Genomic DNA, 12,451 nt, shown 5'->3' with positions numbered 1-12,451 from the left:
TCATAGCAGAGGTGCTCCAGCCCTCTGATCATCTTCGTGGCCCTCCTCTGGACTCGTTCCAGTAGCTACATGTCCTTCTTGTGTTGGGGACGCCAGAGCTGAACACTGTACTCTAGGTGGGGGTCTCCCAAGAGTAGAGCAAAGGAGCAGAGTCACCTCCCTGGACCTGCTGGCCACGCTTCTTTTGATGCAGCCCAGGGTACAGCTGGCTTTCTGGGCTGCCAGCGCACATTGTCGGCTCTCATTGAGCTTCTCATCCACCAGCATTCCCAAGTCCTTCTCCTCAGGGCTGCTCTCAATCCATTCTCCGCCCAGCCTGTATTTGTGCTGGGGATTGCCCTGACCCACGTGTAGGACCTTGCACTTGGCCTGGTTGAACTTCACGAGGTTTGCACAGGTGCACCTCTCCAGCCTGTCAAGGTCCTTCTGCATATTCCTCTGGATATCTGTGTGAAACAGTCTTTGCAACATGTTGAAAAAGTATTTATCTTTTCTTGAACTTGCTCTGTTAATTTTGAATCTGGAGACATTAAAACCAAAAGGTTTAACCCAACAAACTGATCCAAATCCAATAGAAATACTCTAAAAATCCAGAAGGCCACCTCCTTTCAGTTGTTGAGATCTTACTACAAAATGCATCATTAATCTGATTTGTTTAATAATTCTAAATTCTAGCATGAAACAGAATTTGGCTTTTAACTCATCTGTTTTGCTGAGGATGTCATGATAAGATAGTCATCTACAAATGCCAGCTTTGAGAAACATGCAAATGATTGAGACATCATGAAATATACTTCAGAATCAAAAGCAAGTTTGAAACTGGAAATAGAGTTGGAAAATGTTTCTGGATCTTTCTGAATCACTCTGAATTAGCTTTAGTCTCACAGTTTACTTTTCCAAGCAGAGAAAATTGCTGAAGTTTCAGATTTTGCACACATTTTGAATCCTTATGGCTTTGAATATCAGGCCTAGTTAATTCCTGTAGGTTTCCAATCCCTTGTCAAATGACCGTGGTCACCTTTCTTCTCTAGAAAACTGTTTTGAGTGAGATACAGTATTTAAACAGGAAAGTTCATTGCTACTCAGAAAAGTGTAGAAGTAGGACACCTTACTTCTACTGCTTATTAGTTAAAACCAAAACAAAACAATAAAAGAAAAATATTTAGTTAATATATGCAAAAGAAAAAACCAAACAGCTTTTTTTTCCTGCACCTAACTTATTTGTCTGTGTTCATCTTCAAATATGTCATGTTATGCCATACCTAAACTAAAATATTACTTGCATGCATGATGGTGGGTTTCAGTGGTCCATGAAACAGCATGCAAAACATTGTTTTATACACTCTACTAAGCTGTGTTTTGAAATCTTGGAGGGACTAGAAAAGTATGAGGTTTATTTTTTAATTTCTTATATAAAATATTTTATTTCATTTAACAAAGTCATGAAAGGTGAAAGCTGTAAGCCGTAATACAGTTGTAAGTCAGGCTACCGAACAACCTTCTTTGTTTGTTTCTCAAACTATCATCTTCATTTAGAATAAGAGGCTGCTCTTGCAAATTATGCATTTTTTTTTGTTCTCTTTGGCAGATGTACATTCAAGGAAAGCTAGTCTTTGCCAACTATATTTTCAATGGGTACAGCAAGTCAACTAAAGACCTTCAAAAACAAATAGCTAAGACAAGGAGCGATTATCTCATGGGTTACTGTCTTCCAAGTGATTTCAAGCTCAGGTATTTTACTTTCCATCATTATGGTTTTTAATCATTTCATTCTGAGACCTTTGGCTTCTTTGTTCCGTTTCTTAAATATAAAGCACTGTGACTCAGAGCACCGACTACAGCAGTCTCAAATACGAAAGCATTTGCAGCTTTTGGTGTGATTACAAGTTCTCCATCGTGTATATTCCTTCCCGCCCCAGTCAGCAGTTAGGACTGTCTAACCCTAACTGCTGAGCTACAGAATAATTTTGAGCCAATTCTGCCAGTTACTGGCAACGAGGAAGTAAGAAATCAGGTGAAAGTTCTGGCACATCCCCCATTTCTTTTTTGCATGTCTTACTTGTTTTCTGGGCTGTTATATTTACATTTTGGCATTAACCATAAAAAATTAATTGCCATTAAAGGATCAATTATTTTAGTCAGGTGTATTCTGGCAACTAGGTTTTTCATTTAATTAATAGTTGCAGAGAAGCTTTAGAAGCATAACCTGGAGAAATAGCAGCAGATGGTCAAACACTTCACAGCTGCATACTGAGCACATAGCTCTCGGAGGCAGCTGTCCCAGGAGCTAAAGCATATGCTGCAACAGTTAGCTCTCTTGTAGAAGTTCCCAAAGCAGAAACAACGACAGGCAGAAAGAAACTTTTGAAATGTGTTTAGTATATAGCTTTTGGGAACCATATCATTATTTGTAATTCAGTGGTGCTGCAAACCAGCAATCAAACTGGAACTTCACAGTGCCTGAATGCCAAGGCCACTGCATTCCACTACTGACTTAACCAATAGGTCTTGCAGGGTGTGATTACGATGATGATCCATTAAACTACTGTTAATAGCCGAGAAGCAGCTGACAGCAGAGACAGCAAAGAACAACACAGGATGTAGCCCAAAATGAAGTGTGCTGTCTTTTGCTGAGCTGCTCTTAGCCAGCTTAGACAAGTCACGGAAAGCCCGTTCCTTTCTTGTGCTTCTTTTTAGCTTAACAAAACAACCTATTTCATTTATACAGAACAACAGCAGAAACTGGCACATATTACAGTTGTAGTCCATTCTTTGCTGAAGGAAATCTTGTCACTTCATATGCGTACACAAAACAATTACCGGGGTAGTAAAGAAGTCAGGGATTAAATATGACAGGCAATTAACAGTAGCATTTTCAAATGCATTAATTACTGGCATACCGTGCTTTCCCGCCAAGTCAGCAGCAAGCTTTCTTGATTGCAGTCAGGACAGATTAGCTTTAGGCTGGGTGTTTTTGCAAACGCTTCTCGGAGTGACTGGAAAGGCTGCACTTGCCTGTGGAATTCTCTGTGCTGGGTCTTCTATACACTGGAATTTCCCTAAATATTTCCCACTGTGGCATCATCCCTAAATGCAACATTAGAAGCAAATGTATGTGGTTGCACAGATGGGCATTTGCCCGACCTAAGTATAACTGATGTCACATGTGGTCAGAGCCAGCATGGGTATTCTACATGTGCGTTTCTGCTCCTTGCTACCACACCACCATGACAAGAAATCCACTGGGACATTCCACGAGGTTCTCTCATGCAGAGGCTGTGAGCACATGAGCAGGTGCAACTGGGGGCACAAAAATAGTCTTAATGAAGAGAGGGTGATAAAGAGTCCAAGAGAAAACCAAGGTTAGGTGACATAGCTATTTCCATATACACTACTATAATTATATAGGTGGTGCTAAACATGTGATTAATTTCATCCTTAAGTAAGTGTCTAATTACAGATGAAACAGTAGGTTCTCCAAGAGTGGATTCTCCTGGTATTTTCCCTCTTGCCAGCTGATCTCCCACCCTCAAAAATTGCGATGTACTCAACACATAGGTGCATGTGCATGTTCTGTTCACTTTCTTTATTTCAATACCTTGGGTCCACTGTAACAGACCTTTGAACTCTCTCCTCCTGCATACCATGCTGTGGAACAGATACTATTGAAGAGTGCAGCTGTAGCTCAAGGAAGATCGTGCACTACTAAAAAGTGATTAGCATCAGTGAAATGCTGAAAATCTTGCTTTTCACTGGGAGGATAAAAGAAGTGCTATCATTTCTCTATCTGTTCATGGAGTGATTTCTTGGGAGATAGCATTTTCTTGTTTGTAAATCAGCTGTTTCTCTAATGGAAGGAAGCAAACGGGTCCTACCCTGCCTTCATTTTTCCTTTTTCATCTACCTGGAAGATGAGTTGAGCATGGAGACAGCACAGAGAGCTGACTGACTTAAGTTGAAGGCCACATTTTTAGGAAAAAGGTGCCCTTATATTACTCTTCCAAATCTCTCCTCAAAACTTGCTTCGCTCAGGAAGACCATGGGTTTCTTAGCATATGTCAGCAGGAGCAACCACCCATGAGACTTACAAACTTCATCTCTCAGTACATTTTTTGTGGTGTCTTGTCCGTTTGTTCATACCATGGATAGCCCATTCTAGGTTTCTTCTTCACCATCTTAAAAAGGTACGGACTATGCTGCAAAATAACCCTAGGGAAGCTTTATACAGTAAAACTGATTACATGTTGGGATCAGTGGAACAATACAACAGAATGACTGGCTTTTTAGGACTCATCTGTCTCCATCTCAGCCAGACACACTACACTAGACCAGGTTACCCAATATGGTGCAAGTATATGAAGCAGCACAGTAGAAGGATGAGAAGAACAGGTTTTAATGAGAGAAAGGAGAAATACAGCAATACAGCTGATACAAAAAAGTACACAATATAACACAAGTGTCTAATAAATTAGCAGAGAACTCAAGAAACAGGAAGAAAGTTTCAGATGGTTGAAGAAAGGCTTGCTCAAAAAGATACAATCTTAAGTCTTCATAGATATATATACATTCTTGGCAGTATAGGAAACGTACAGTTCTTACATAGAAAATATTGACTGTCTGAAGTGGTAGTATCAATTCCTGAAGAATATTTGCATATGGTACATTATGAAGAATACACACAGGCAATTTAGCATTCAAAAAATCTCCAAGTAAAGGAAAACATTACGGACCTCTCTTTGTAGACAGGCTTCTCGTTCTAACAGCAGCAATTGGATCTGCTCAGTATTCCATATGAAAACAAACAAACCAACCTGAAAATAGCAAAGAATAAGCTAGACCTTTTGTACTGCACAACAAATTATGCACTGATTAGGCAGCAAGATTCAATACACAAGAATAAATACTCCTGCCTCAGCAAGCTTCCCCTTGCCTTTCAAGATCAAATGATTTCCCTTCTTCCCCAGTCATCTCTAAGCTTTCCTTCCTGGGGATATGAATTAGGTGAGAGTGAGTCATATCTAAGTGAGAAGAGTGGTCAACAGCTGTTAACCTTAAAACCAATACAGGGAAAGCTTACAGGAAGAGGTGTGCATCCGCCACAGCTCCTAACACCAGCAGAACACAGCCTTTGTCCTGATAATAAAGTCTAAGCATTATGAGGGAGCCACAAAGCTTCAGATAAAAGGAGCCGGTCTGTACTGCTGCCGCTATTTTGGCACTTTCAAAGTGTACAGAGAAAGTCTCTTTGTTAGGAGTCATACAGCTAGACAAGTAGAAGATGTCTCCTGCAGACCAGCTAAGCCCGGTTCCTAGGTTAAAGATCTACCTGCTACCAGTCTCCTCAAGTGACACATTATTCTCTTCCTAAAGCTCCACCTACCTAGCCATTTATGTGATGCTAAAAGGGATTTTGGTACTAGTTGCACATGGTTGCACAGCATACAGGTCTCTGAAAGATGATGGGAAGGTGCAACTGGAAGCATACGATACACAGAAAAACATTCTTTCTTCAGTCATCACTTATTTAGACAAGAGCAACCAGTGTTCATTACTAAAGTGCTTGTACAAAGGAGCCAGCAAAATATACTGCAGAAAATAACTATTGCCAAGATTGCTTAAAATTAATTTCATCTTCAGGATGAAAGAGGAATTATAAATAAACTTCTGTATAAAAGATCAAACAAAGTGCTGATACAGCATTTATGCATCCCTGTAAAAGCATTCCCTATTCCATTCAATCACTACTAATTGAAGGATAGATAAGCCATATCCACGTCACCTAGGCAGATGTCAGGGATACAGGATAAGGAGAAAAAGCGATACATGCAGGACTGAGGCAGAATTTTACTACAGATGCTGAAGAAGTAATAGCAACCAAAAAGACTTTGAAAGTGATTAGCATTACAAATGAGAAAACTACTTCTGAAACTGGGGAAACCCAGACAAAAATAATTAAAAAAAGGCTTAAAAATAATTCTGGTGATGCACATCATGAAGCATGTAAAAAATACTTTAAGTCCTGATGCATATCCATAGGAAAAAAGGAAGGAGGTAAAGTGGGAAAGTAAGAAAAAGGGAAACAAAAATGGTTTGGGTAAGTATCACAGGCAAGAAACTATCACAAAGAAAGGGCAGAACCCAGGAACGTTTTCCTGCTACCGCCTACATCCAACCCAGATCTTTAGTTCTTGGAGCCTTAACACAGCCAGTCACCAGGCTTCATACCTGCTTTAAAGACCTGCTGATTTAAGCCTGTGTGAGGCCGATCTAATCAGCTGTGCTTAAAGCAGTGTCAGCAGTGGCAGGGTAGGTGCAGAAAAGGCTCCTAGTGGAGCAAAACCACGTGAGTTTTCAGTGTAGTCTAAGGAAAGAGACTGACGTCATACAGAGCTTAAAGGAAGAGAGATGGAGATCGATTTACATACAGCTGGATACACCAGCACAGCAGGACTGAGTCTTTCTGTGGAAATGAAATGTAGATGAAATAGAGGTTTCTTTAAAAGCTGCTGAAGACTACCAGTCTGGTGAACATTTCCTGTCTCCACTTCACACTGAAGAGAAATTGTGGATCCTTCCCAGTGTCTGCAAACTTCAGAGTGTATCATGTGTGATTTCCTTCTGTAGCCCTGCCAGAAGTCTCTTACTGCAGTTTGTTCTTTTAAACATTTCCTCTTATACTTTAGCTCTCATTTATTAACCAATGAAACAGCAGCTTATCAAGGTTCTTTTCTTTCCCTGTGGTTTCCTTGGCAATCTATGCTGCCCTTAGGGCCTGTTTTGGGAAATGCCAAGACTTAGCAGGCAGGAAATGTTGAGGAACATGTATTTGTTTACATGTTTAAGACAGGGCAGATGGGCATACAGGCACTCACAGTGGCTCAGGTGCAAAGGACAAACCAAGGTTAAATAGCTTTTCTAATTAAGAGTGTAAAATCAGTATTTAAAATCAGGTATTTAAATACCTCCATGCAGCCTGCTTGGTAATACAGAACTCAGTTATTTTGCCATTAGATAGCAAGAATAAAGTTTTTGCTTACCTTCTGAGTAAGTAACTGGGAAGTTTCATATAAGAAAAAATACCACCTCTTTGCTAGACAGCCTTTCAATGTGATATCTGGCAATACACATGTATGATAGGAAGAGGGTGTGTGTGTGTGTATATATATATAAAACCTCACACAAACCCCGTAAATTAAGAAAAAATCCATTAATACTGCTCAATAAGAATTCTAAATGGTTCAAATCAGGGGTGATTTAGCAGTAATTGTGTTCTGAAAACACATGCTCTTTGACAGTGGGAAAACTTTAAGCACAACTGCTAGATCCCAGAGCTTCCAGAGCTCAGGGCTAGGCAGCTATGGAGCCAAAGCACATTGGCACAGCAGCTGGAGAACATGTTTTCAGCCCCTACTGCAGGAAGAAGCGAGCTTATCTAGAAGAACACAGACTCAGCCAGAACTGTGCCACCCTCCTGTTGGAAAGAACAAGTAAAGCTCACGTAATGAGGAATGTGTGTTCAAGGATGAGTCTTGCTGACAAGACATTACCATCTTATGATCATTAAGGAGAGAGACTTCTGGAAGTGAATGTTCTGAAGTCCAGGAAGGAATAGGAGGGCCAAGTTGAAATGAAAGTCAAAGTTCCCCAGAAAGAAAGTCAGGATAGACAAATTACCAGCCCTAAGAATCCTTTTGTTTACAAGTTTTCAACTGGGAATGTGCAGCAGTGCCTTGGTGTGGGTTCCCTATAACCTGCCATTTCATAAAGTTTAGACAATGGGTTCAGAAATGAAGGGAAAAAGTGGCCAAGTTCCTAAACAGCTGGCAGCAGCAGAACACTGGAGAAGACATGAAGACTGCTAAGAGGGAAGAGAGAGACCACTGAAGGAAAGAACAGACCTAGCAAAAACTGGAGCTTTGAAAGATGACTCTGCAGCGTCATTGAGCCTACCTAGCTCAGCACCCTCATGGTCAATTACCTCAGTACAACCCTTCTCAGAAGTGGTCAAACCAGAAGAGCTTCTCCAGCCCTTGTGTGCCCAGGCCCCGTGCTTGCAGTGTGGCCACTAATGTTTAAGCTTCTATTGGAAATACATTACCTGGTGCATTATAGGATAGTAACCTAGGCGAGAAACAAACAGAACCTCCCACAACTGGTTTGTATGGTCTATGAAGAGGAAAGCTGAGATGGAAAAGAGTTTATGAGTGGGATTGCACAAGGCATGGATGCTGCAATAGAGTAAGACAGAGACAATAAACTCAAAATGCTTGGGAGGCATCCTGCTCCTGTATAGCTTTCACTGAGCACTGTTCCATGAGCTCTAGAAGCTCTGCAGACCTTGTGCACACAGGTGCATGCAGACTGTCTGTGAACACTCATGTTAGGACATTAAAAACTTTGAGTACAATGTCATACTGAGCAGTGCAGGAACAGACAGCATGACTTGTTTAAATATGACCAGCTGCAGCTTTGGATGAAAGATCTGGAGGACAATTCATTGCATTCTGGCGTTTATCTCATAATACATTTAAAATCTTTTATTATTATTATTATTTTAGAAACACAGATATCAAACGTTATAAATGGCCCTCCTTTATGGTGCTTCTATTGAGATCAAATGCATGATTCTCTGTTAGTAATGACTATTGAAGATATTAAGCACTGACTTTTCTCTTTTTGTTTATTTAGGAATGGGCCTCTTTTTAATAGCACAAAGTAATGGAAAGCATTGGTCACTCTCCATTTGGAAATCTGAGATTATTTTCGGTTGTGTTGTCATCCGTGCAGCTGGAGAAGGTCAGGAAGCAGTCTTTAAATATTAAAGACTTGAGCACAAATCAAGTCAACTAATGACACTTATTCTGGGACCTTGTACTAGAATTGCAGTTATTTCTAAAACACAACTGGTGTTTTTAAGGAAGCCAGAATTACTTATAAAAGCCAATATACACCAAAAGGGTGGTATAAATTTGAGCTGCCATATGTTATTATTTCTGTTTTGACTGCAGTACTCCCCATTATGGTGTCTGCCTTCTGTTTCAGTTCTCAGCTCAACTGGGAAGGTCAGTATGCATTTCTAGATCTAATCCTTCCAATGCTGAAGATACAGAAGAATCAAGCTGTGTTACAAACATACACAAAAAGAATTTGTGTGTTATTTTAAAATCTGAAACTGTAGAGTGATGGTAAGGGGAGAGGACTGTGAGTGTCACAGGGACCAGAAAGGTGAAAACAGTAAGCAGAAAAGAGAAAAAGACACCCATGATAATTTCAGTTTTACTGGCAGTATAATAAACAGGTCTTAGAGACTCTGTGGAGTAAGCCTCAACAGGTCTTGGGCAGCATAGGCCTGAAGAACAAAAAAAATGGAGGAGTTAAAATGAGTGAGGAAAAGAATGAATGGCATCATCCTCAATCAACAGAAAATACGGAGAGATGAAGGAAGCAACATATAGAGTTGAGTTTATCCCACTTCAGTACAGACACTAATGATGTCAGCTCACAGCATGTAAATACTAATTCAAACTGATTTAAATTTGAGCTATGGCATTCCTCCTCATCACCCAGCCACGTATTCCCTCCTGCTCCCCTGAGATGCTACTATTGCTCTTTCAGCCACACACTGAATTAGTTGAGGGAGCCAGCTGAAAGTTAAAGCAGTGGTGCATTTTCAGCCAGATCCATGTCCTAACTCACTGAATGGTTACAAAAGCCAGCCTAAGTCCCAGGAGGGACTGAGATTGCATGGCCATGGCAACGCCATGGCAGCCTGGACATGGATCGGATTAAGCTGCTATAGAACTGCATCCCCTAAAGCAGACTGTCTGTGAGGCCTTTAAGATTTAAAGCTGAGAAGGTATAAAAGTCAAAAAATGCTGATCACATGAAAGTATTCAAGTTTTGGTCCTATTCAACCCTTTTAAAATAAGCCACTTTGTAATGGAGAAACAAACCCTTTTTCCTCATCTATTAAATTATAGTCACTTCTTCAGAATCCTATGTTCAATTCAGAAAGCATAAAATGGGCTAACAGAGCATTCAGGTTGTTAGGTCAAATTTTCTTCTGTCAAACCTGCCAATAACTTAAGAGACAGCAGTGTGAAAGGTGAGGCAGAATATCGAGAAACTGATCTGTAGCTCAAACTATATCGCTGTATCCATCTACAGAGCAAAGTTCACGGTAGGTACATTTTACCCCTACCTATGACCACGTCTTACTATCACAGTTACAGTACCATTACCATTTCTCTGATTACTGCACAAATTTCCAAGTCAAATGAATCAAAGTGTATCTTTTGGCATTTAAAATTCCAGGTGGTAAAATAAAAACATACACCCAAGGGAATTAAATATCATGAGAATATGGATAAAGCACATCTCCAAGCATTTTAAAAATTAGTCACAGAAGTCTTCAGTTTGATCTCTGATATCCATATTGTTATATATTTTGTGATACATGCTTATTCATCAGAGATCAGAACAGCTCTGAAAAAATCAAGCTGAAATTTAAACAAGTGTTGTTTGGCATCTTTAGTTTGTGTTAGACCAGGTGGCAGCTGTTGGAAGATCATTTTGATTTAACAACTTTTTATTTTGTTAGCAAAGAAAAACATTTTCCAGTCAAATCCTGCTGACAGTGAATAAATATTTCTCCTCCATTAGACCAAACATTTTCATTTGTCATCCTAATAGCTAGAGGTAAAAGATCTGAAAAGATTTTATTTCCTATATGGACTCTAATATATTTGAATGATTCGGTGTTTTATGGGAGGTAATTATTACTCCATACTCAGCACTGCTGAGGTTACGTCTGGAGAACTGCACCACACTTTGGTCACGATACTGCAAAAACTGGACAGATTTCCAAGGAAAGTAACCAAAAGGTGGAAAACATGACCTCTGCAGAAGGTCTGAAAGAAGTCAGCTTGCTCAGTTCAATAAAGAAAATTAAAAAACAATATTGACAAATCTTCTCATCTGTAAGAGTCTATTATTATAATAAAGATGAGTGCGTACTGGCATTGGGACTAGTAATAAATGACCAAACATGAGACTGAACAAATTTATGGAAGAGGATTCCATCAGGATCTGTTAAGCTCACAGCCACCGCACTACTGGCTCAAGAAGTCCCCGATCCACAAATTACTGGGAAGTAGCCTGGGGAAACATCACTACACGATCTCCCTTTTCTCATACTCTTCCCCGATCATCTGCTATTAGTCCCTGTCACAGACAAGATCCTAGAGTAGCCTGACCCATTACACTGACCTGGTGCCTTTCTCACCCTCTGCCCTCTTTTTTAGATAGACAATAAGAAAACTAGTTAATTCTAAAGAATAGTTAGCCCTGGGAACAAGCCACTTGCAGAGCAACATTAGCCCTTCACCTAAATACTCTAAAGAACAAGGGAAGTTCAGTATGCTTGACCTCTTGTTTCTGTTAAAAACAAAATAAGAAAAAAGAAAAAAAAGGACGGATTACAAGATTACATAGTTCAGTGCGGGCTACACAGTGCACCACTTAGATGTTTTTTTATAAGCAAAGAAATTAATAAGATAGTTTCAAATTCTGCACTTGAGATGCACAATACTAATTCTAATACTGTAAACAGTTGGGTCGCACACAGATAGGTGCGCTCAGGACAAAGTCTGAAACCTCAGTAAAACTGGCTACTCTGCCAGATTTCATCTTGTATTTGGATAACTAAGTGCAAGATTCGGTGATGTCTAGGAATCCTCTGTCAGGAGTAAAACTATCTCATTACTGCAACTGATAGCAGAAGCCTTCACGTTTGTGGATCTTGCTTGTAGTTGACGCAGGCACATTTGAAAGATTCTCTATCACCCGTAATTCTCAAAATATGCTGCCATTACAGCACTGTTTCATTTCTGTCTTGAAGACATACACTTAACAAGACAGACAAGTGATCTTTTTATCATAGATCTCTGTCCACATTTAAGCCTTTACCTAGATCTTTAGCTGCAAAGTGAATGACAAAGCACGGAGTGCTAGATTGCAATCCAACCTAAGAAGCACATACTGCCTTTGGAGTGCCTTCTGGGTGGGCCAGGAGGAGAACAAACTATTTAACCCTATATAATTACTTGCTGCTTTAAAATTTCACAGAGCTGCTGATTGGAAATGGAATATGGAAAATGCATTTATTGTTAGCTCTGCTCTTCACAAAGAAATTTAGCTGCTGATAGCCTTTGCACAACCCATTATTTAGTGTGGATTTCCTGATTAACATGTTTCAAAATAAGAATTAAGTGTTCTGTTTTCACAAAAATCCCTATCTAGAGTAATGAGCCAAAGAACACAGGACAGCACTCAGACCTTGACATGCTCAATATATTAACACGACTCTCTAGTGCTAACACACACTTCAGTGTGTTCATGTATGTTATTTTAAATGCAACAATAAATTATGAATGCCAAGAAATCTGTCAGG

At 39.8% G+C, this 12,451-nt stretch overlaps 1 protein-coding gene across 1 annotated transcript in view; it reads left to right on the top strand.

Moving 5' to 3' along the window:
* The window catches only part of LOC147528853 (uncharacterized protein C3orf20-like), a 40,572-nt gene extending 38,810 nt beyond the window's left edge, over positions 1-1,762 (top strand). Inside the window, exon 18 of the mRNA XM_086610790.1 lies at positions 1,589-1,762. Within this exon, the coding sequence (XP_086466916.1) occupies positions 1,589-1,762 (174 nt within the window). The remainder of the gene's footprint in view (positions 1-1,588) is intronic.
* The last annotated feature ends 10,689 nt before the right edge of the window (positions 1,763-12,451 follow it).

This window comes from Tauraco erythrolophus, chromosome 4 (assembly GCF_009769465.1).
Source record: "Tauraco erythrolophus isolate bTauEry1 chromosome 4, bTauEry1.pri, whole genome shotgun sequence".
Lineage (NCBI taxonomy): Eukaryota > Metazoa > Chordata > Aves > Musophagiformes > Musophagidae > Tauraco > Tauraco erythrolophus.
The sequence above is the reverse complement of the archived record's forward strand: the minus strand, read 5'-3'. Positions and strand labels throughout refer to the sequence as shown.